Source organism: Nelumbo lutea, chromosome 2 (genome assembly GCF_056320005.1).
Source record: "Nelumbo lutea isolate HS-2025 chromosome 2, American lotus-T2T, whole genome shotgun sequence".
Taxonomy (NCBI): Eukaryota; Viridiplantae; Streptophyta; class Magnoliopsida; order Proteales; family Nelumbonaceae; genus Nelumbo; species Nelumbo lutea.
The window spans coordinates 21,063,996-21,089,956 of record NC_142685.1 but is presented as its reverse complement, the minus strand read 5'-3'; the positions used below and the strand labels follow the sequence as shown (position 1 = coordinate 21,089,956).

At 38.4% G+C, this 25,961-nt stretch overlaps 1 protein-coding gene across 1 annotated transcript; it reads right to left on the bottom strand.

Annotated features, from left to right (window-relative positions):
• Positions 1–232: 232 nt before the first annotated feature.
• EMB2083 (AAA-type ATPase family protein) lies at positions 233–25,916 on the bottom strand. The gene is made up of 12 exons (XM_088970841.1): positions 24,301–25,916; positions 22,165–22,337; positions 21,748–21,849; positions 21,468–21,632; positions 21,165–21,305; positions 12,091–12,249; positions 3,375–3,460; positions 2,943–3,021; positions 1,949–2,071; positions 1,796–1,852; positions 1,441–1,697; positions 233–596 (listed from the first exon to the last, which is right to left on the bottom strand). The coding sequence occupies exons 1-11, from the start codon at positions 25,622–25,624 to the stop codon at positions 1,482–1,484; spliced, it is 2,625 nt and encodes an 874-aa protein (XP_088826967.1). The 5' UTR covers positions 25,625–25,916; the 3' UTR covers positions 233–596; positions 1,441–1,481.
• Positions 25,917–25,961: the final 45 nt, after the last annotated feature.

Here is a 25,961-nt window from a genome sequence, read left to right as displayed (position 1 = left end):
GTATTTATTTCCCCAACGTATCTAAGCATTTTCAATTTTTTCGTCTGTATCAATGTGTTTCCAAAGCATATCTTATCCATATTCAAATTGTCCGATATGATACTCGACACCGATATTTTGATCATTGATTGTACCTGCACCTAGGTCTAATATTTTTTTTTGTACTTAATTAATAGTAACAGAATCTAAAAATCTAAAAATAAATTAAACAGCTACAAACCATTTGGCACAATTGACACTCCCCTATGAATATGATGAAAGCACCGGGGAAATCTATTTACTTTATGGATAAATGATAATATACAAAAGGGAATAAGAACACTTTATAACGGAAGACAAACTAAGTATACAAATATTCGACTTCCAAATAGGTGAAATCCTTTGCTGTTTCAAGATTGCACCTTCTGGTCTCCAAGTTCAGCCGACGACGGAGATCTATCAACCGTTTGCAAGGTGCATTTGAGTTCACTTTACCGACCCAGAAGTCTCTTCTTCCAGCCAGCATTGGTAGAATGGGGGCGGGCCAATCTTTCAAGAGAGTGCTCTGCTGCAATAAGTTCTCAGGACAAAGGCAGTATCGCATCAGACCACTAAACCTGGGAATAAGAAAAAAGAATTTTGATGATAAGACAGTAATTAGCATTATGAAGCAACTGCAATTATGATGACAAAACGACGCTGGACAACTGTTCAAGGTTTTGGAAGAGGTGAAGTGAACATGGACATTAACCCCCACTATTTCCGCATGAAATGACCACTCCCAGACACAAGTCATTCAACCATGCATTTTCACACTAGTTGGCCTGAGATTTTACCATAATAGAAAAAGAACATCTTTCTCGGAAAGAGTAAGCTTCACAGGCACAATGATTTTTTGCCAAGCCACGTACACCTAATTGATTGGATCAGTAAAAACTGGATATGAAGTCCACTTAAGGAAGCACTGCCTGGACGCTCAATAACTATAACTAACATAATCTATTGACATGCTCAAGGATTAACTAGCAAAAAACAGTTGGGAACTTAATAAGTTGCAAAGCAATTTCTCAAAATATTTGCACTAGGTAAAACACAATATCATCACAAATCCATGAAAATTATCTTTTATGAAACAAAGTTGATCTCCATTGGCAATTGTGCACGAGTTCAGAAATGCCCAATTAACTACATTCTAAAGATCCCGACCTCCAAATTTGCAATTTCCATAACAAATCATTCCTTTTGCAATAAAATTTGATTTTAGCTTCAAAAAAGAATCAATTTTGCTTTAACTCATTCTTCAAATAGCGATTCTTTGGAGCAGAATCTTAATTGAGCATAGCCTAAATTTCCAGGGGAAACCTTCTAGATATATTCACATACAAAAATTAACACTGGAATATCAAGATGCCATGGCATCTAATTAGATAAAACCCAAATGTAGAAGATATAAGTAATTACCCTCAAAAACAGGAGAAGATGGAATAGACTAGTCATCCACTTCATAGAGTGCTCTCTTTAACTGTTTCCTTCTTGTCCACCATCATTTCTTGGAACTGCATGCGCTTGGACACCCTGATATCAACTATGTTGAGTGGCATTGGTTCAAGGAAACCATGTACCTCAACTAGGCGAAAGAATTCCTGCTTGGTGAGACTTTTCTTCTGAATGAGTTCATCAACCACAGCATCCATGAGTTTTTGATTTCGATGTAGGATCTGAAACATACACATGACACATCTCATATGGCTGTACTCACAAAAAAAGATCTAAAAATGGTGTTTCACAAATGCTTCCTCAACTTAATTAAGGTTACCTCTTTAGCACGTTGATAACACATGTTAAGAATGCGCAAGGCCTCTAAATCAATATCCTAAAGAACAAAAGTCAATTGTCATGCTGATAATCATTTCCACCTCACATAATAACAGAGGAAAACAAAACAAAAGAATGGCATGGTGGAGGATACGTTAAGTTTATCTGCAACCCAAAAGTCAGGCAACCCATAATTTCTCTCAGAAAGGCCACCAAGGACAAAGGCTCGTGCAGCTGATCTAGCATTATCTGCTGTTTTTGCCCAAATTGTGCTCAACTGAAAATTTTTCAACAGATTAGAAATCTTCCTTTCAAATGATAGCACTAGGACTAAAGAAAACAATAACAAGCAAATAATATATAAAACAAACATAGAAAGCAGCTACTATCTAGAATGAAACACATAAGTTGGGCACTAATTCATCTAAAACCAGGCAGATCAAACACTAGAAAAAAAGAAAGGAAAAAGGAACCCGTGCACTGCAAACGGCTCATCTCTTCCAACAGTTACATTTGCCAAGGTTTTTTAAAGGCTTATAGAATTTCATGTACACTATAAAATGAAAGAACATGGATTTTGTAAATATATATCCCTTTAGAAGTTACTGGTCATCTATTTTACATGCTGCAGAAAGTAGAAAAAAGACCAAGGTTTGTAAATGAAGCATCCATCCACCTTCATCCTCAATGCACCTTACAAGTAAAGCACAAAATTGTTGTGCCAGTTCATGAAGATCTAGATAGGTGGTGTGGTTCATAAACATCAGATCCACATGTTTAGCTGGGATTTCCAGCTCCACTCAACTAATTCTACAAACCAAAGCTACCATATTTTTGCAGTAAGGCACCTCCATTACATACTTCTGTAGAACTGGAAACTGATCCCTTGTATTAATAAACTTGTTCGTAAGTGTTGCCATGAGAAAACTTCCAAGAACAAAATCCATTTACAGCACTAGTTTGGGAGTAAGGAACAGGACTGCCACCTTAGAATCATTCCACAGAGCATCATCTAGTTAAGCAGTGAACTCAAACACAAACGCATGATCACTTAAACATTCACCTCAATCTGCAAAACATCTTCAGAAAAGCCTCTTTGCTCATATTTAGCATCATTATTATAGACCAATAATAAATGGTTGTCTTACCTGATCCTCACCATACCAAATCTCATCAGCTGCACGTGGTGCTAGTTGAACAGTAATATGATCTAGGAGAGATTGCCGACTGCATGGGAAATCAGGGAAGAGAAATGAACAAACGAGATTGTTAAGATGCTTTCCCATAAGCTGCCTAGATAAATCCACTAGAAGTGCGAACAAAATTCACTCAAGGGAATCCCACCAATCTTAACCACTAAATCTGTTCAAGAGCAGTTTGCTTGTCATTCACTTTTTAATTACAGCTATATTATTAGTATAATTATATTAATATAAGGTATACACAAAGCCCCCCTGTACAATGAGATTCTGTTCACTAGACTTCATGACTAGGAAAAATCTCCAAAAATGACAGAAAAGTTGTATTACAGAAATATTAATATTTGAAAGCAATAACTGGTATGTGAAACAATTTCATACCTAAGCATTCCCTCCTTGAATTTCACATGGTCCATTTTCACTCGCACATAGCCAAGTTCTCTACCAGCTCTAGGTGAGATTGTGAGCTATCCAAACCATATAATGAAATTTCCATTAGAATGATAGCATGAAACAAAATTCTTAAAAGTTATTTTGGCATGAACATTATAAAAGTAAGGGGAAAAATGCAAGAATGCTAAAGCAAAAGCCTGGAAAGTTAAACATGTCAAATCTCACCTTGAAATAATCAATTATTCAATGAATGTGAAAAAAAAATGCCTAGCTTAGCCAAGACATTCCACTTTCACTAATTAGCCTACCATAAACAATTTGCAGATGGGAGCCCAATGACAGGAACCATTTAGCCGCTTCAAGTGCTAATTAACGACCTATTTGTTAATTAACATAATGACACCGAGCCCATATTGCAGCCAATGCAACTAAATCGGCTGCTTTATTTTCGGGTACCAACTATTAAGAATTGTTTTCCCCTACTTGCTGCATCAAAAACTAAATCACAAGCTTCTGATAAAAAACGAGCAGTTCTAGTAAGATTTCTAATATGAATACCTTTATGCTTTGCAGAGATGTAAGGTGCAATTTTAGGATTCCATTTCCTAGTACCATGACCAAAATGCATTCTTGCTTCCATCATCTCTTCCAAATTTATGTTCCAATATCTTCTTGTCATTTTTCCCAAATTCATATCATCATACTTTTCTATATTTTTGTAAAATTAGTTTCATTTTGAAATTTGTAAGAACTTCACAATGAATTGCTTGGGTTATAAGTTCCACTACTACAGTTATAAAGTAACATCCAAAGAATTTATCAAGTTTCAGTAAAATGAATGAAATTTACAATATGGTCATGACTTGCGCCCTCATGCTACTTTGGGTAGCTTCCCATCATTTCATTTTATTAATTACATTGCTTGCTGTTTCTCCTTCTAGATAGAACCCCTGTACATTTGAGCCCTGTTTATCTCATGTCTTGCTAATGTATCCACTATTCCATTTGCTGATCTCTGAATCCATGTGGACATGGTTCTCAGCTCCCTTGCTAACCATCTCAGTTATCTTAATATATGTTGGTAGCACCAGCTTCCATTCCTGTTGTGCTTAAACCATCCGACCATTGAATCTCCTTGCACTATGAGATTTCTATAATTAAGAGCTCTTCTGTTGGTTTCCAATGGTTTTGGTAGGCTGGTGCAGCATCATATGATTACTAGTGACATGAAAATGGAAGAACAAGTGGATTATAAAAAAATGGAAGAACGAATTTCCTATGTTCACTTAATTTCATGTGGTGAGAATACAATGACATGTCTGTTTTTGGATAGAAATATTTTTTTGAAGAAAGGTAATGTATTGTATTGAAAAAAAGAAAATATACACCGCCCAAACCTATACAGCAAAAAACTGTGCAAAAACTAGCTCCACCAGTACAAAAGTATTGCTCAATCATTACAAAATAACAAAATGGTATTCATAAAAGAGCTGTATGGTATATCTTTAAAAATTTTGTTCACTACAACCCAAGAGTGTATTCTACCTCATAATTCCTTTACAATTGTCCCTTCTGTTTTTTTTCCCAATCTTGAAAGATTCTGCCATTTCTTTCCGTTCACAGTCCAAAAGATTGCAGGAATCACTTTCCAAACTAATTTTCCTCTTCCGCTCAGACCCTTCAACTGCCAACTAGTTAAAAACCACAGATTTTGTTTAACAAAAGTGTCTTCCAAAAATGTCCAATACTTTAGACCACAGCCTTCTAGAAAAATAACAATGCAAAAATAAGTGATGAACAAATTCCAAATTCCACTTCCTCATTACAGAAAACGCAGTTAGTGCTATCAATTAGAACACCCCTTTCAGTAAATTATCTCTAGTCAGACATTTGTTCAGAGAGGCTGTCCACGTAAGAAAAGCAACCTTCCTTGGAGCAGCTGTATAGCAAACACTTTCCCAAAGGAAACTACTTTCCCCCCTCCCCACTGGCTTACTATAAAAAGATCTAACTGAAAAATTGCCATCCCTGCACCATCTCCATTCTCTTTTGTCAACTTCCCCTGATCTGCTTGGGATAAAACTGTTAAGTTTATATAACAGATCAGCCATTTGCTCCACCTCACAGTCATTTAAGCTCCTCTTAAAGGAGACCACACTGCTGTACCATTTTGAAACATCAACAACTCTGCCACCAAAGCTTTCTTGTTTACAGTTAAGTCAAATAACCCAAGGTAGATCTCTTTCAGCCTAATTTCTTCATACCAGAGGTCATCCGAAAACCTTACCCTCATACCATCCCCAATTTTATATCTATATATCTAATTCCTTTAAAAAAAAATCTGATTTGGCACTTTTAATACCTTTCCACAGGGAACACCCATATGTAAGGGTAACATCACATGAAACCCAGCTATCTCCCTTTTGATCATATTGTCATGAATAACTTCCCTTCACAGGCTATCCGCCTCCTCATTATATGTCAAATGCCACTTCCCAAACAGAGCCTTATTAAAGAACTTCAAGTTCCTTATTCCCAACCCACCACTTTCTTTGGGTTGACAAACTTTTTCCAGCCAACTAAGTGAACAAATCTCCTATGTTCCAAATATGGGGGCCAGATTGCCAGAAAAGGGAAAACAAATCTCCTATTTTCCAGATATCCTGGAACCCTGTTGTTTTAACAGAATACTGAATTTGTGGGGTGTGGCAGTTGGTACTTATTCTAGAACCCTCAATTTTTCACCAGTCCCCTGAATACAAACATGGCCTAAAGGGATAACTTTCCAATGCAAAGGACCAAATACACTGAAAAGGAATTAGTAGTTGCTAGGATTATACTGGTTGTAGAAGGAAATTGATCAAAAGTAAAACTGCCATGGCAAATTATCCAGATAATTGTGATGGTAAAATCATGTCAAATACACCTAAACAATGACATGCATATAAAATATACAGTAGAAAACTCTAATCTCCTTTATTTGTTGATGTGCCTTTGAAACACCAATTAAACCAAAGAGGTTTACCAAAGCATAATGATTGCTTTTAAAAGGTTGTCAAGATCCTGATCAATAATCCAAAACCTAAAAAAGACCATATGTCTTCTCCAAAGGATATAATGCATAGATGCAGATGGTTGGATGCTGATGCTAACACTGATGCAACCCATGGAAAGGCACGAGATGCGACATTTCCTTTAAAACTAGTTATAGAATTATAAGTACAAAAGAAATTACACGGAAGCCCAAAATAAAGTAGCCCGAAGAACCCCTTGTTTTGCAAGTGAATCAGCCACTGAATTTGCTGATCTGCCTACTCACTGAACTCTGATTGTCTTATTCCTTGTTAGCCATTTAACCTTTTTGAGAAGATCTCTAAAACCCCAGATCACGGTGTTCGGATCCTTTAGCTAACCCACTATCACCTAGGAATCCCCTTCAATAATCAGATGCTCTATGCCTAGCTGATTTGCAAGCTGGATTCCTTGTACAGCAGCAATTAATTCGGCCCTTAAAGAGTCTCCCACACCCGCAGGACCTGAGTACAAAGATATAGTGCTATTGTCTTTGTTTCTCAGCACTCCTATGCCTGAAGGTCCTGGATTTCCTCGGCTATTTCCATCAAAGTTCAGCTTAATAAACTCCTCCCCTAGTGGCATTCATTCAACCACATGTCTGTCCTTCCTGGTAGAAGTATTAGCCACTTCTAACCAACTTCTCCATAGGTCATCAAAAGAGTGCACCGAAGAGCTTTAGAGTTTTCAGTCATTGAATTGCCATTGTCAGAATACATTCTTTAACTTCTGAGAAGCTCTTTTCTTTTTCACAAAAAATTCTGGTGTTCCTTTTTTTTATCAGCAAAAGGTGATTTTATTAAGAAAATGATATGAGAATTAGTACAGAAGTTGAGTAGCCTCGGCTACCCCATTATCCTTTAAAATTCCACCTAAGATTTTCCTTTATATCCTTACAACTAAGTAGGGGTGGCCACGAGCCAAGCTCTTCACGAGCTACTTGAGCTCGGCTCGGTTTCAACCGAGCTTCTAACCAAGCTCAAGCCTAATGGAGCTTGGCTCGTGAGGCTCGCGAGCTGAGCTCAATATATATATATATATATATATATAAATAAAATTATAGAAAATAATATATAATAAAAATATTATAATTCTGAATTTTTTAAATATCAAATAAAAAAATATTTTTATATATAATTTTTTATTTTTATAAAACCTTTTTTTTCTCAAATCAAGCTCGAGCTCGAGCCTTGTGCAACCTTGGAGAGTCGAGCTCGAGCCTCGTGCTATTCGGCTCAACTCAACTCGAATCCACCCCTACAACTGAGCCCAAAAACAATGTTCCCTATTAGCCCTCGAGCTCGAACCTTGTACAACCTTGGAGAGCCGAGCTCAAGCCTTGTACTATTCAGCTCAGCTCAAATCCACCCCTACAACTGAGTCCAAAAACAATGTTCCCTATTAGCCCCTTGCTTCGCTAGCTGGACCGCAAACCCATTTGCTGCTCTTGGAGTCCACTGAAATAATAATTGCATGTCCTTGGTAATGTGATTAAGTTTCTTAATCTCATTTCTGAACACCCATGGAGTCCTTCCATTCTGCTTTAGCTAGCTTATAATTACAGGTGTTCCTTTCTTCCCAAATTGTCCACAACAAAGCTGCTCTTATGCACTTCCACATAATTCTCCCTCTCTTTATGTGCCATTCAAAGATAGACGAACTAAACAACAAGCTAGTATCATATGGTAGGTTCCACCTACACACAAAACAACATAAAACTCCAATTCCATAAAGTATTTTTTATTGGAAACAATAACTTCATTAATATAACTTAAGAATAACTTTCCATATTTAAGTACAACTGTCAACTCCTAAGTAAGTGCTGAGCCCCCAGTAATCTTTCTTACAAAACTGCCCAGGACATTCTCTCCCTCAGGGTCCCTTGTTTAGCCAATGTGTTAGCTAAACCATTAGCTGATCTCCTTGTCCATTTGAAGCATGCACCGATCTCCCTTGTTATGTTGAGGATTTCCCTTATGGGCTGTCTTTAAATTCAAGCTCCCAACTTACTAGATTGCAGCCACTCAATCAACAATTTAGAGTCTCCCTCTATCTCGATTTGGTGTAACCCCAATTGTTTTGCATATCTATACACCTTGAAGCAAGGCCATCACCTCCTCTCTCAATGAGTCCCCCACTCATATTGGTCCATAAAGTGGTAGCAAAGGAGCAAGAGATCAGTAAGTGGTGACAGTCCTCATTCTGAGATTTACAAAGAACACACTAATTAGGGGAAAGTCACTTTGGTCTTCTCTTTTGCAGGTTTTCAAAGGTATTATTCTTACCATAATAAACTTCCTAACAAAAAACAACAATCTTTGGGGGAATGGGACTAGTCCAGAATTCTTTAACTAGGAAGTTCTGGGGTGCAGAAGTCGAGCAAAGGGAGTTGAAGAAAGAGGAGCAAGTGAAAAAGCCTTTCGGGTTAGGGGTCCAAATTCTTGTGTCAGGCTTGAGGGGATCTAAACAAATAGACTCAAGTGAAGACAACAGTTCTGAAACACAAGCACTTTCATCATCACATAACCCTCTACGGAAACCAAGATCCCAGTTTACAAAATCTAGAACATGATATTGATATATCATATCCAATAACCATGGTGGTGTTTGATAAATCTGAAATCTGAAAAGTTAAAAAGATATTAAAAGTGTCTGAAATCTGAAAAGAGACAGTTGTTTTTTGACTTTTTAGAGGCTCTAAATAAAGAATGTTGTTTGTATGGGATCAAACCTTCAGCATCTAAAACTCACTAATTTTACTATTTTACCCATAAATTAGACTATTTGGTAATTTTGAGTTCAACATGTACTATTTCATAAAAATAATTTATTAAATTCAAAATAATATCAAAAAATATGAATAAATTATAAAAATAAAAATGATTTATTAAAATAAGAAAAAAATGAAAATATATATAAATTTATAAATTAAAAATAAATTATGAAAAGTGAAAATAGTAATAAAATCCATAAAGCAATAAAAAAATATTTAATAATTAGAAAAATAATGTCTCAAGGAAGAAGAAGATGAAAAACAGTGGACGGAAGTTGCAACGGTGAGAGTTGCAATAGAGGAGTCACTTGCTTAAGACACTTGCCGCCGCTGGTTCGCTGGAGTCACTTGCGGAGGAGGAGTCACCGCCGCTAGTTCGTTGGAGGAGTCACTTGTTGCCATTGTCAAGAGTTGCAGCAGTGATCAAAAATGAAAATGAAGAAGAAGAAGAAGAAGAAATATGAGGTGGTCTCAAAATTTGTCTATTTCTTTGGATAGGAGACACACCTTTAAAGGATCTGTTCCCTTTGCTATTTTCTGTTTCTTTGTACAAAAAAGAGGTGGTCTCAAAATTTGTCTCACCTTTGGGAACACCCTTAGATCCTACTTGGGATTTTGGGTTCCGTAGAGGACTTAGGGATGATGAAATTGAATCTCTTTCTGTCTTGCTTGGTTGTCTTAATCAGGTTTGTTTGGATCCCTCCAAGCTAGATAAGAGGGTATGGACTCCTAGACCCAATGGAACCTTCACTTGTGCTTCTTTCTTCAAGTTCATCTCTCAACTTTCTACTCACCAACCCTTTCCGTCAAAAGAAATTTGGTGCAGGCAAGTCCCCCCAAAAATTATGGCGTTTTGTTGGGAAGTATTCTATGGGAAAGTAAACACCCTAGATAACCTACAAAAGAGAAGACATTTCCTCTGTATTTCTCCTAATTGGTGTATCCTCTGTAGAGTTCACGGTGAGGATTGTTACCACCTATTAATATCTTGTCCCTTCTCTACAGACCTTTGGGCTTGGATACTTTCATTGTTTGGGAGTAGTTGGAGTCTACCAGCAGAAGTTCGCATCCTCTTCAACCATTCTACCTTTTATTGGCCTACAAAAATAGGGAGAATTATGTGGAGATGTGCTCGTGCTGCCTTGATTTGGACTCTTTGGGAAGAAAGGAATGCTAGAATTTTTCAAGAAAATGAAAGTAGTAGTCAGGAATTGAAAGACTATGTGCTGAATAGGGCAATACTTTGGCTGAAGACCTTGGAAATCTTTCATCAATTCTCCTTTAATGACCTTTGGAGAAATTGGTCAACAGTAGTGAGGTGTTCATCCTTAAAGGACAAATCAATTACAAGCTGGTCTCCTCCATCTGAAGGCTCACTGAAGTTGAACTTTGATGGAAGTAGCATGGGTAATCCAAGATTATCTAGAATGGGGGGTGCTTTGAGAAATGAGAAGGGAGAGATTTTGTTGCTCTACTCAGGTCCCTTAGGAATTGGGGACTCCATCAAGGCAGAACTATTAGCTGCTGTACAAGGGGTGCAATTTGCAAACCAGCTAGGGGTACAACACCTAACTATCAAGGGGGATTCAAAGTGGAGGTGGGTTGGTTGAAAAATCCTGAAGAGGCTATGTGGCGTTACAAGAATGAAATGAAGAAATTTAGTTGGTTGACAAGGAATATGTTGGTCACAGTACAGTGGGTGGGGAGATCAGCAAATACTTTGTTAGATGTGTTAGCCAAGCAAGGGGTAAATAGGAAAGAATTGTTTTGGGCTCAGTTGTGATTCTTGCTTTTATTTCATAGTTTACTTGTAAGATTCAAGGAGGGGCTGCAGCTCGCACCTCTCCCTGGGATGTTGTATGAACTCACTCTAAATCTGCTTCTGAATTAATAAATTTATTATCATTCATCAAAAAAAAAGGAGAAAGAAGAGAGAGAGAGAGAGAAAGAGAGGGCTGGAACTCGCCGCTGCTAGTTCGCTAGAGGAGTCACTTGCTGCCGCTGCGTCAAGTGGAGAAGATGAACGGTGAGAGGGAGAAACGCAAACATGTTTTTAAGGGTATTTTGGACTTTCAGCCGGGTTTGAAATGCATCTGAACGCATTCAGCACCTGGCCCCGGTCTTACTATTTCAGATCTGAAAATAATTTTCAGACCCAAATTCAGATACACTTCCAAATACCTCTGACGTCTGAAAAGCAAAATTTTCAGACTTCAGAGGTCTGAAAAGTGTCATCAAATGCCACCTAATATAATGCCTTCACTTTTATGTTTTAAGCTACTTATAGTTCCCGATACTTGTAAGTTGTATCCCTGCAATTTCAATTAACTTCCAACATTTACAAGTTTCTTATTTTTACTGACAAAATAAGGGGACTTATCATAGGAAGTGTAATACATAAAAAGCACAACACTTATTTGGGCAAATCCCATGTGAGAAGACAACGAAACCATTTATTATGCTAATAAATAATAATAATTAAAAGATGAGGGTGTTTTTGTCTTTTCAAACATGTATTATGTGTCTTCTGATTAGGGATGTTTTCCTTCTAAAAAAACTGGGGGAGTTAAAAGAATAGCATTTGACATTATGGATATGGACAAAACCGAATCAAATGGGAAAACAGGATTCCTGTAGCCGACCCGATAGAGATAGGACAAGGCTTAGATGGTGATGACAATGGTTTGAAATAACATATTTAAACTCTAGTACTGTACATGCAGTATCCGGTGTAAGTGTTGGTACTGCATTGTACCAACATGGTGCACTAGGTGCATTCATGCATCAGCTATCATAGCTTTCATGTAGAAATGGGAAAGATAAATATATGAAGTAACAAAGTTGAGTAGAGGAAATTACAAACTCAATATTCTTAAGATCAGGAAAGTTCACAGCTACTACAGCCATGGCTGCTTCATTAAGAGCTAGTTGCTTCCACATCTCTGGGCTTCTATCTTTTCTATCAAGCAATCCTCTTTCTTCTATTTGTGCAGCTTGTAGCAAATCATCAGTTGTAATCTGCAAGTTTAAGAAAGGCTTTAGCACAATATCAAAAGAATGAAGTACAGTGATAAAATTGAGTTGCTTATAAGCTGGTGATTACATGTGTCAGACTTAGGCTTTTCTTGGCTCTGGATGTGAATACCATGTGGCAGACAAACTGATCCAAAACCAAATCCAACATGTATGCCATGCAGTTGATTCATAAAATGGAATCCTAGATGTAGTTTTAACTTTTTTGAAAACCATGTGGCAGATAAACTGGTCCATACCCAAATCCAACAGGCATTAAATTGATCCCATAAAATGGAATCCTAAATGTAGCTTTAACTTTATTGATACAGGATCATGTTTTAGGAACCTGCCCTTGATCAATAGGTCCAATGCAAGGTCCAAGATCACCAATCAAGTTGGAAGAGACTTGAGCAATATGCTAACAAGATGAGGCCTGGCTACCTGAGTGCTACAAATACTTGTGGAGGATGAATGTGTAATGACCAGAAAAAGCAAGCTACACCACATAAGTAGATCCTGGTCCAGGACATCCCAATTGGCTAAGCTCTACTCAGCCATCCAATTGATTAGACATCTCATAACCATTGCAATCCAGTAAGATATTGGGTTGATTAATGTTTAATTAGGGATTTAGCCAACTGTCATTTATCTAAATTAGAGTTTTTCTTTTTCCTACCTTAACAAATTACTTTGAGTTATAGCTTGGGCTTTATTTTAATAACTACTCCGAGATTTATAATTTTGTTGCAAATAGCATCCCTTTTATGCTTAAAGATTAGGCTTATCTTGACTTGCCTATCTAAAGATGTTGTGAAATATAGAGGGAGAAAATAAGAAGATTTTCTTTATTGATGATAAAAACATATTGAGCATACACCTTAAATAAGAAAAGATAGGAAAGACAAACCCCTAGAATTTCTCTCAAACAGGGATTGACTAAATCTTTCCCTTAATCCTAGGATATGACTTTCCAAAATTTATTCAAATCTAATCTTTCCTAAATTTATTCAAATCTCTTAATCATATCTTTCTTAATTTGCCGCAAATCCTATCTTTCTTAATTTGCCAACACTCCCCCTCAAGTTGGTGCAAAGATATCTATCATGCCCAACTTGCTAACTTGAAGTTCAAATGGCTGTCTCAACAAGCCCTTAGTCAAAACATCTACAACTTGCTGCGTGGTTGGTACAAACGGAGTGCAGATTATTCCTTCTTCAAGTTTCTCCTTTATAAAGTGTCCGTCAATCTCAACATGTTTAGTCTTGTCATGTAGAACCAAATTATGAGCAATGCTGATAGCTGCCTTGTTATCACAATACAGTTTCATAGGAAAGCTCACTGGTATCTTAAGATCTGCTAGCACCCTCTTTAGCCAAAGAACCTCACACACTCCTTGAGCCATTGATCTGAATTCAGTGGGGAGTACTCTTACAATCTTCCTACCGGCAGCTTTCCATGGGAGCACGGTCCCGATGAGATCGTGGTCTTTAGGGAGCAACTGGTCGCCGGACTCCATCTTCCTCTTCACCCTCTGATTGTTGAGGTGTTGGTGCACTTTAACATTACCTTGGACCAGCTTCACCCGAATTCCATACGGAATGTGGTTGGGACCATTTCCCTCTGCTTCGACCGCTCCTTCCCCATTGACCTAGATATCCTCAGTACCATCTTGGCAATAAAGAAGAGCGCTTCGGGCGCTCTCCCTGAGCACAGGCGGGCTTATTATCTGTCCCCTGCCCGGGTTTTAAATTAATGCATAAGCTCCCGAGTAAAGTCCCAACCTAGAACCGGGACTACTTCGTAGTTTGGAGAAGCACGGGGTGGCCCTTCCCTACTGACTGGAGGGTGGCCGTTCAAGACCCCGGTGTTATCCTCGATGGGAAGACTAAGAAGTCACTTCAGTCGTGGGCTCAGCTTGGGTTGAATTACAAGGACTTCACAGCCGAGAAGAAGCTTATCTAGGCAGGCTTGAGCCCGGGTAGGTCTTGTCCTTACTTCGGCTTTTTTGTTCGCATACTTGTTTCAGGGTTACTAACGCTGAGCTTCGTTGTAGGTCCCATGGAGGCGGAAAGGATAGACGATCAGAGGCTCTTCCGCCAGATGAAGAGGAGGAAGTGCGTAAACAAGAAGGCGCGTGTCGAGTCCCCGCAGGCCTCTACCGAGGTTCAGCCTCCACAGGCCCCGGCTCCAGAGCCCGAGCTCCTCGGCGCTCTACCTGTCATCGACTTGGAGGGAGACGTGGCACCTCAAGGGCCCAAGATGGCAGCAGAGCCCACCACCGAGCCTGTGGAGACTGTTGCCAGGGATGCCACTGAAGCTACCGCTGAGGCTCGCCTTGCAGAGGCTACAGCCAGAGCTTGTTCTGTGGGTGTTGCCGCTGAAGCTTCCAAGGAGTCCACCCATGCGGCAGAGATGTCAGTATCCAGCTCGGAGAGTCAGGAGGGTCAAAGCATTCTGAACCCCCATTGCAGTCTTCAGAAGAGTAAGGAGGCTACGTACCCGGAGGAGGTCGCAGAATGGGTTGATCTCACTCCTGGTCAGCTCAGTGCCCGAGCTGCTTCTCATACCATGGTGGTGAGTTCCCTGTGAAAGATTCTCTTTCTTTCTTTCTCTTCTCTCTCTTTTTTTTTATGACTGGTCTCCTTTTTGTAGGTGAACTCAGCCGTGCGTGCCTTGACCTTTCAATCTGATTGACATCTGAAACGGGCTTTGGAAGCTGAGAAGTCATCCCGCACAGCCCCAACTTCAAGATGTTCTTCGTACGGGGAGTGCATAAATTGACTCGCCATGCTCACAGCGAAGGCAATATCAGGACGTGTATGTGACAAGTAAAACAATCTTCCTACCAGCCTTTGGTATCTTCCTGTATCTACTGGAACCCCATCTTTAACTTCTCCAAGTTTAGTATTAACTTCTATCAGAGTGTTTGAAGGTTTGCATCCACTCAATCCAGTTTCTTTCAAGAGATCTAAAATATATTTTCGTTGCGAAACCACAATGCCCTTCTTTGATTTTGCCACTTCCATTCCAAGAAAGTACCTTATCTGGCCTAAGTCTTTAATCTCAAATTCCTTGGCTAAGCTCTGCTTTAGTCTGCTCATCTCTTCAATATCATCTCCAGTCAAGATTATGTCATCAACAAAGACAATCAGAACCGAAACCTTGTCTTTGGTGGATCTTTTTGTGAAAAGAGTATGATCAGATTGTCCTTGACTATATCCTTGACTTTTAACGAACATTGTGAATCTTTCAAACCAGGCTCTGGGAGACTGTTTAAGTCCATATAAAGATTTTTTTAGTTTGCATACCTTAGTTCCAAACTTCTCAGTGAAACCAGGTGGAGGATCCATATATACTTTTCTTCCAAGTCTCCATTCAAAAAAGCGTTCTTCACATCCAGTTGATTCAGTGGCCAGTCAAAATTAGCTGCGACAGATAAGAGTACTCGAACTGTATTTAGCTTCGCCACTGGAGAAAAAGTCTCAAAGTAGTCTACTCCATATGTCTGAGTAAAGCCTTTAGCTACTAGGCGAGCCTTGTATCTCTCCAAGGATCCATCTGAGTTGTACTTCAGAGTGAACACCCATTTACAACCAACAACTGTCTTTCCATCTGGCAGGTCCACTTTCTCCCAAGTAGCATTCTTTTCCAAAGCTCTCATCTCCTCAAAAACAACTTCTTTCCACTCAAAAACATTTAGAGCCTCTTGGATACTATTAGGAATGGGTACACTAGACACTTGTGAAATAAAGGCACAATATGAAGGTGAAATATTTTTGTAAGATACAAAATTTGACAGAAGATGTTTTGTACAAGACCTAACACCCTTCCTAAGGGCAATGGGTAGATCAAGCTGACTAGAAGAATTAGAATTACCTGGAGGAATATTTTCAGGGATTTTTGGAGAATTATCATGAATTTCATGATCCAACCTCAAATCAGATTCTTGTTGATGCTGCCAAATAGTGCCTCTCCTTTTTTGTGCTAGATATTCCCTTGAATATACAAGGCCTTTATACTGTTTCGCACGCATCTCTGTTGTTTCAGCATTTTCATTTTGAGATGGCATCACCTAAGGTTGTTCATTTTCAATATTTAATTCATTTGTTTCCACTAATTTTGTATTTTCTGTCTCGCTTTCTTTCGGTGATTGGTTGTAAGGAACATCATTATGGACAAATTCAAACATTAAATCAGAACCATCTAAAAAATCATCTTCACTAGTGTTGCTCTCCTCCTGAAGATAGGAGTTGCTGTAGTATGAAGTTCCTTCAAAGAATGACATCCATAGTCACAAACATCATTTTCAAAACTGGATCAAAGCATTTGTAACCTCTCTGATTTGTGGGATAGCCTACAAAAATACATTTATGTGCTATTGGATCAAGTTTTGAACATTTAGGGTCATGGTTATGAACAAAGGCCACACTTCCAAAAATTTTTAAGGGAATGTTTGTCACTAGCCGAGAGTTTGGAAAAAAGTGAATGAAAACCTGTATGGGTGTTTTAAAATCCAAAATTCGTGTAGGCAGTCTGTTAATCAAATAAGTGGTTGTTAAAACGGCTTCTCCCAAAAGATACTTAGGAACCTTAGTTTGAAAACTTAGGGCTCTAACAACTTCAAGGAGATGTTTGTTTTTCCTTTCAGCCACCCCATTTTGTTAAGGTGTATTATTACACGAACTTTGGTGTACAATTCCTTTCTCAGCAAAAAAACTCCCTAACACATTGTTAAAAAATTCCTTTCCATTATCACTTCGAAAAATTTTAATCTGTCTGAAATTGTGTTTGAACCATGTTATAGAAATTTTTGAACACAATTTCAACATCAGATTTCTCTTTTAAAAGGAAAACCCAAGTGACCCTAGTATGATCATCAATAAAAGTAATGAACCAACGTTTTCCAGAAAGATTTGTTACTCTAAAAGGGCCCCAAACATCACTGTGAATCATGGTAAATTGTTTTGATTTTTTATATGGTTGAGACTGAAAAACAGCACGATGATGTTTTGCTAATTCACACTTGAAAACTGAATTATTTTTATTCATGAATAACTTGGGAAATAGATGCTTTAAATATTGAAAGCTAGAATGTCCTAATCGATAATGCCATAACAAAACTTCACTGTCACTAGAAACAGAGATAGAGCTGAAACAAGTCTGTTGGTCTTGCCTTCCAAAGGTAGATCCTTTATTAAAGAGGTAGAGACCACCGTCCTGTTTAGCACCCCCAATCATCTTCCCCGAGGTTAAATCCTGAAATTCACAACAAGAAGGCCAAAAATTAACTCGACAATTATGATCAAGGATTAGTTTCTGACTGATAAGAGATTGTAGGATAGGTTAGGAATATGCAGAACATCTTTGAGGTTTAGAGAAAGAGAAATAGATACAGTTCCTTTCCCAGCAACAATAGCAAAGGAATCATCTGCAATCTTAACCTTTTGATTCCTTGCACAGGGTGTATATGAAGAAAAGAATTGCAAAGTGTCGGCCATATGATCAGTGGCACCTGAATCTAGTATCCAGGAGCCATTAGATTTGGTACAAGCAATGGCTGCAGTGAAAAAATTACCTGACTGAGCTAGAGGACAAGATGGGTTAGAATTTCTTAACGATTGAGATTGAAACATTTTATATAAGTGCTCTATTTGTTCCTTTGTGAAAGGAAGAGACTCTGAGGATGATTGCTGCCCTGGATCTGAGTTGCTTACTTGAAGTGCGCGGACATCTCCCCCTGACTTGTTGTCACTGCCTAATTTTTTCTTCCAACCCGCCAGTTTCCCGTGCAGCTTCCAACAGGTTTCCCGAGTATGCCATGGATTTCTACAATGATCACACCAAGGCCTCTGCTTTCCTCCTCATTTATCTCCGTCTAAGTCTGCACCTCGGGCCACAAGAGCGGATCCTTCATTCTCTGTTTTTGTTTCACTAACATTCTTCAACATCACTTGCCGCCGTGCTTTTTCTCTACGCACTTCTGAAAAAACCTCTCTTATAGTAGGCAAGGGCTTTCGTCCTAAGATATGTCCTTGAACCTCATCGAGTTCTTTGTTCAAACCAGCCAAGAAGACAAAAACCCGGCCTCTTTCTATCTTCTTTTTGTATTAAGCACTGTCACTGGGACTTTCCCATTCTTCTTCAAATAAATCCAACTCCTACCAAACAACCATCATCTCATTATAATAGGTTGTTACTTCATGTTCACCTTGCTGCATCTTCCACATTCGGGTATTCAGTTCGAACAGTTGTGAATGATTGTCCAATCTAAATAGGTTTCCCTAATAGCTTCCCACACATCGCGAGCCGTCGGCAGAAACATGAATGGTTTTCCAACCACCAGATCCATAGAGTTGATCAACCAAGCAGTAACCATAGAATTTTCAGAACGCCACCGCCTGTACTTTGGATCATCAGTGGCTGGTGGTTTCACTTCGCCTATCAAATAGTCGAGTTTCCCTTTGCCATCAATCACCAACCGCACGGACTGAGACCACTCAAGATAATTTTTTCCATGATGGGAATTCTCAGAAAGAGAAATAGCCGATGGCTGAATACCTCCTTCCAAAGACGTCAACCACTAGTAGCATCCGAAGATGCTGAACTTGAGCCAATCATAGTGGCCTTAAAATTCATAATCGAACCCTAAAGCTCTGATACTATGTTGCGAAATATAGAGGGAGAAAAGAAGAAGATTTTTTTTATTGATGATAAAAACATATTAAGCATACACCTTAAATAAGAAAAGATAGGAAACCCCTAGAATTTCTCTCAATCAGGGATTGACTAAATCTTTCCCTTAATCTAAGGATATGACTTTCCTAAATTTATTCAAATCTCTTAATCATATCTTTCTTAATTTGCCGCAAATCATATCTTTCTTAATTCTCCGCAAATCCTGTCTTTCTTAATTTGACGACAAAAGACATAATTGGATGCAAATGCAATGGTAATGCATGAAACCAAATCCACATACATTTTGCTTCCAAGAAGCAACATCAAAAGAATGGATTCGCTGCTGAATCTTCAACAGCAAAAAAAATGCTTTTGACAAATTAGTGATTGAGCCAAGGTGACACCTCTGTAGCAATTTGATCATTGTAAATACACCCTCTACTAATCACTTTTATTGACCAAAATGCCCTAGAGTCCAGAAGTGCTGCCTTATTCAGTCATAGCACTTCAGCACCACGATATGCCACTAAAGCTTCAATAGCACATCCAAAATTCAACACCAATATCAATAAATAGTCATAAGAAAACTGTATAGACTATTGACACTAAAATGTTCAGTAAAATCATTCCAGAATCATGTCTTCTCACTCTAGCTGATTCTCCAGCACAAACATCCCATGGAAAGAATTCAACAATGGAATTACAATCAATGTTTTAAAACAATGAGGCATGACATGACGCAATCTACTACCTGGAGGCGTGAAGTGTGGTTCAGAACATAGGAGGCATAAGCCTCCTTAAGAGGAGGGGGGTGAGAAGGAAAAAAGAGGGGTAGGGGTGGGGAGGAAGAGGAAGAGGAAGGAGGATCTCATCTTTTATTTATTTCCCCTTCTCTTTCCTTCCTTTTCCTTTCTTTTTCATTTTTTCTTCTCTTTCTTTCTTTTTCTTTCCCTTCCCTTCCCTTCCCTTTTCCTTTCCTTTTTTTTTTTCTTTTGTTGTCTTTTTTTTTTTGTGTTTTTGTATGAGACATGCATGAGGTGCATCAGGTGTACACCTCTAGCATACGCATACGCTGCATACTTCATGCAAAAGGCATATGAGGCATACGCTAGAGAGGCATCAATGCCTTTGGCATAAGCCTCAGGGCGTTTAGGGGGCACCTTGCCTGGAGGTGTGCCTCCAAGTATAACACCTTTTAAAACACTAATTACAATTTGATACATCTAATAATATCTATTACCTAGGTTCACTTCCGTTGAGTTAACAATATGACATGAAAAAAGAAACACAATATTATATCAGGCAATCTCAGCTTATTTTTTAGACTAATTACTTAGAAAATCCATTCCACAGAGAAAAAAAAATCTGTGAATTAAATTTAATCTATATATATATATATATATATATATATATATATATGATCAAATCCCCCTCCCTACTATAGTTAGGCTAAGGGGCTGTTTGGTAACAGCCATAAATGCTAAATTGAAAAGCTTATTGCTTTGTCATTTAGCATATAAGTTTTTAAGAGGTTGGGCTCCTTAATGGTCGAAGCTGAAGTTGGGTAGATCACTATACCCTTGAAATTTCCATTATTTAATTATTTTAACAACTAAAAAAACAAAGCAATAAGTTTTTCAGTTCAGTAATTTCATCCGTTGTCAAACGGCCCCTAAATTAAGGTTCACATTAATGGATCAAGGGATAGGCAATGGCCATCTAAGTAATTTTCATAACACTGACAAAAACTTCAGATAAGGTGAGGGGCAAACAAGAGAAAGAACAATGAGCACACACACATATTTTTGAAGCTAGCAAAAGCTAAATCATGAAACAAGAAGGATTATTGTCTTTTCCAGCAATCTCATTTTCTGCATGTTGGTAAATTGGCCAAAACAAAGACAAGTGAGATGAGAAAATTGGAGGCGAATACTCTAATATACTTGATAACATCAACAACTGAAGGACCTTCTGATGTAGGATGGGAAGGGGAAGTCCTGCAGTTCTGTGCATAGGGGTTGGTCAAAAGGGTTTTAGATCCAAAATATGTGGAGAAAATTGATTTTCAGATCTGGACTGCAGTGAGTGAAAAGGGAATGACAATTTTTCAATTTTGAGGGAGCCAAAGCTTAGATGGATAAAGATATTCAATATTTTCAATGAAGACTGACTGACTGACCATTAGATTCCATAGTAAACCAAAACCAGATGCATTATTTGAGCCCAAGCTATGCAAGTCCTACCTCAGGCCTTCCATCACGCATCATATTAATGGCAGCAATCTCAACTATGTTGGCTAGCTCAGCACCAACCATTCCCTCTGTTATACTAGCCACAGCCATGTAATCCACATCCTCAGCCATTGGCTTCTTACGAGCATGGACCTAATACCAGAAGATTAAAAAAAATCACTGAAAGTATCTCAACATGAATTGACTTGCTAAAAAAATACATGAGAAGACTCTAAAGAAAATGTAAAGAATGACATTGCGGACACCAAACATGTAAATATGCAAAATAATGTATACTAGACATGAACTACTTACCTGCAGAATCTCAATGCGACCAATAAGGCCAGGTTTAGGGATATAAATTTTTCGATCAAACCGTCCAGGCCTCACGAGTGCCGGATCAAGAATATCTGGTCTATTTGTAGCAGCAATGGTAATTACATTCCCTCTACCTTCAAACCCATCCAAGCATACAAGGAGCTAGAATTCAATTAAGAAAACAAGAAATATCAGTATCTAATTTTAAGTAAAAAAAGAAGAAAAAAGCAACAATAGTGATCCATGATTCATAAATATCAAGCATCTCCCTGCCAACCTGATTGAGAGTAGCATCGCGTTCTTGACCACCAGAGCCCTTAATTAGACCACGCTCCCTTCCAACAGCATCCAGCTCGTCAATGAAAACAACAGATGGTGCCTATAAAAATCCACATGCTAATTATTATTTATTAAAGAATGTGCTTTTCCAACAAATCCAAGACTAATCTGGTATACCTATAACAAATCCAAGACTACTAGTACTACTACTAACAATAGTAACAATAATAACAAGGTAGGGTTTTTTTATATTTATGTGCAATAGATGCTGACATTGGATATCATGGTGGAATTAACAGAAAGAATTACCATATGACAACATAAATTATGTTCTTATACAAAAGGTAGGTCACCAAATTGCACAAGTAAAGAAAGAAAAAATAGTTAAAACGGAGCAGTTCCAGAGAGTACTTACATTCTCCTTCGCTTCTTGGTATAGTGCTCGGACACGAGAAGCACCAACGCCAACATATATTTCCACAAACTGTGATGCAGAAATTGAAAAGAAGTTAACGCCTGCCTCACCAGCCACAGCTTTTGCTAGTAATGTCTTCCCCACTCCAGGGGGACCACAAAGAAGTATGCCACCTAAGAAAGCAACAGATCATATTATTATAAAGCTGGTGTTTCAACTCAAGATAAATCGCCTACAAGGAATCACTGTGATATATTGTAACAAAACCTAATGCCAACAACAAATATGAACAAAGCAAATACCAGCTTTAATATGATATCTGACACAAAAAGAAACTCGATTTCTCTTGTCTTGTTGCAGCCATATTTATATGAACTAATTGAAGTGTACTGCAACACAGGCTTGTCACAATAACAAAAATTAAAAAATAAAAATAAAAAATAAAAGCAGAAGAATAGCATTATACCAAAAATTATAATCTAAATAAAAAAAAAAAAGGATTGAAACCCCAAGGGTCCATAATATTGGGTTTCTAATAAATAACCAAAATTTTCAAATATATAAAGATGGCTTTTTTTCAAATATTTGCGGGGCATGAACTTGTAAGTTGTAACAATGACCCAAAATTGCGATGAACTAGAAGAATGTTATTATGAAATAACCAAAAAATTAGAATCCAAATCAAACAACAGATGAAAAACCTCAAGGGTCCATGTTCAATAACTAACCATACACATAAAAATATTATACAAAGATGGGTGGCTACCAAATCTTGCATTTTTCGAAGTTAGATGTATTCCAAGAAAACTGAACTCCATGGTAGGTAGTTCAGCTAGGTCTGTGGTGGAAAGGGGGGAATTTCCAACATAAGGCAATCCAGGCTCCTCCTGTTCGAATTAAAGTCTCTTTCACCATGTAAGTTTCTAGGTTCTAGCTAGAGACACATTGATTGTAAGAGGAATGGGCATCCACTCAACAGCATGTATTTTCGCAACGAGGGCTTGGAACAGCAGATTATTAGGTTATTCATAGTTCATTCATGTTGGCTGAGTTGGCATTCTTTTGCGGGGTCGTAAACTTCAAGTGGTGCAGTCTGAGGACAGTGATGGAACTTAAGTGTTGGGTGGAATTTAAAGGGCCTAAATGAAAGAGACAGAACAGTGTATAGCATACAAACATTGGTGATCATATGGATAGTTTGAAGGGGGAGGAATCTCAGGATCTTTGAGAACAAAGCATCATCATTAGATCAAGTCATCCAGAAGGCATTATCTTTTTTTCATGACTGGCAGTACATAAAGCTTTAGAAACGTAGCTTATCACTTATATTTTCGTCATGTCACAGTGTCACACTACAGGTAATCTATTGGAGACAATTGACCAGGCTCATCCTCTAATGAACTCAGAGGTTAGGTAAATTAGAAGGCTTATTTGAATTTTGAAGGTGACATAAATAAAAAGCTCCATGTCAGCATGTTATCAAAATCCATCCCAACATCCAGTGGACTTGTTTCATTTATATTTAAGAGGTTTTCCAAGAAATTAAAAGGGTTGTAACAGGTATAAAATATTTGAAACATCTTCCTAGTTTTACTAACTATACTTGGCAGTGGAGATCCTTCCAAGAACTACTTAAAATAATTCAGATCCTAAAAGAATTTCATACTTGATATTGTATCATGCTATTATGTGATGTCATTTTAGTGTTATTATGAACTGGACCTATTACACGAAACAAAGCATACCATTTTTTTAAAGTTTTTTATAAGACTAGGGATAGTTTGTATAGTTGAAAGGACCAAGCTCCATATACAAAGAGCTAAATGGTCCATTGCCCAGGACTCGTGTACAAAATATATAATCATTCACCAGGATAAGATGCAAAACTGATGTTGTGCCAATATCACAAAAATCGCAAAGCAGTAAGTTCCATGGATTCATAACCTACTTGCTAAACCCCTTAATGGACCATGCATTTATGTGCCATGTTACCCAGTTACCCAGGATGTAAGTGAACTGATTTTATCCTCGAGCTTGAATACATAAAGTATCAATTTCAATAGAAAAAAAAAAAAAAAAAAAACAATCAAAAACACTTCAAAGGAAACAATTATATGAGGGTAAAGGAAATTTGACCTGGTATTTTTACTCCTCTCCTACGGTACATTTCTCCATGTGTGAAAAACTTAACAATCTCCTCAAGCTCAAGACGTATTTTACCAAGTCCTGCAACATCTGAAAACTTCACGTCAAGACCTCTCTCCATATACTGAGGAAGTCTTTTACTATTCGCTCTACGAACACGAGCACCAGACTTCATGAACTGCATTGCCATTTTAAGATAAGCATTCTGCTCACTTCCCCCTTCCTCACCATCATCACCTTCACCCTCAATTCCTTCCATTTCCCTTTCTAGCTCCCTCATTTTCTTCCTCTCCTCTGCCTCTGCTTTCTCAATCTTCAACCTGTCTTCGTAATCCTTCTTCTGCCTCCTATAGCTCAAAACAACAGTCCTGTAAAAGATGAAGAAGAAAACAAACCCAAGGGCAGTTGCTACATTCTGATCCCGAGCCATGTTGGCCCATACAATTGCCATACGTTGGTAATTCCTCCTTGCTTTACGCAGAGACTCTTCATGCTTTATCTTTCTCAATGCCCTATTCATTTTCTTTTCTTCCATCTTCTTCTCGGCCTTGATGGCCTTCTCCATCATTTTACGTTCTTCCCTCACCCTGTCCAGTTCAGCTTTCTTTCTCATCTGTAGCTCCTTCCGGGCCCTCTCAAGCTCCAGCGCCCGCCTTGACTGTGGCTTTGGTTTCACAAAAGAAGACATGAAAAGTGGTATTTTCAACAAAATACCTAAATAAGGTACTGGAATTTCCGGCTTTTTAATGGGAGGAGTATACGCATTGACGCAAACTGAATCCAATTGTAATTTACCCCATGATTCCCAAAACTTTCCATCTCTTTCCACCGACGGTAGGACAGTCCTCAAAACCCTAGAATCCTCTAAAACGACAAGAACAGCATCAGGCCGTTGCTTTAAACTTACTGTGGGGAGCTTGATAATGTGTTTAAGCTTTCCCTCTTCCTTCAAATTCAGTATGTCCGTATAAGGAATTCGGCTGGTGACAACCGGCAGCCCTTGAGACCACGATTTTAGTTCTTCGGGTGACAAAGCTTCCATCTTCTTCGCCGAGCGCTTTTTCTCTGAGACCTTCGGCGCGGCATGAGCTTGAGGCAGCGAAGAAGAGATAACTGTGAGAGTTACAGAAAATTCAAGTAACCTGAATCCATTTCTCTTCGTTTTTTCTTCACCGCAATCCTCCGAGTTCTTCGAATGACAAGAAATTGATGAAGGCACATAGAATGATGGCTTAATGCGACGAATTAGAGTTCGATTTCTTAAAGGAAGAAGAGGTGAGAACCTCAAAGAACCGACGGTAGAGTAGCGCTCCATGGCATTGAACACAAAATTTCAACAAGATGGATAGATCACTTGCAATTTCGACATCAGCAGTCGGGTTACTCAATCTATTTGCAGAAAAACCTCTGCATTCCAATGAAATCCCTCGCGGAAAGTAACAGGTTGAAACTAAGGACCGAAAGCTTCTGCCTCTCTTTCCTATTTGAGGAAACGAGAAAATGGAATTACAATAAATGGATATGGCGGACGGAGCTTGCTTTTGGATGTGCAGCGCTCGCGCGTCGCGCCTCGCTTGCGGCGAGCGGGTAGAGTAAACTCATCAGTCATCACCGAAGATTTAATCCTATTGATTTATTACGGCGCGTGCCTA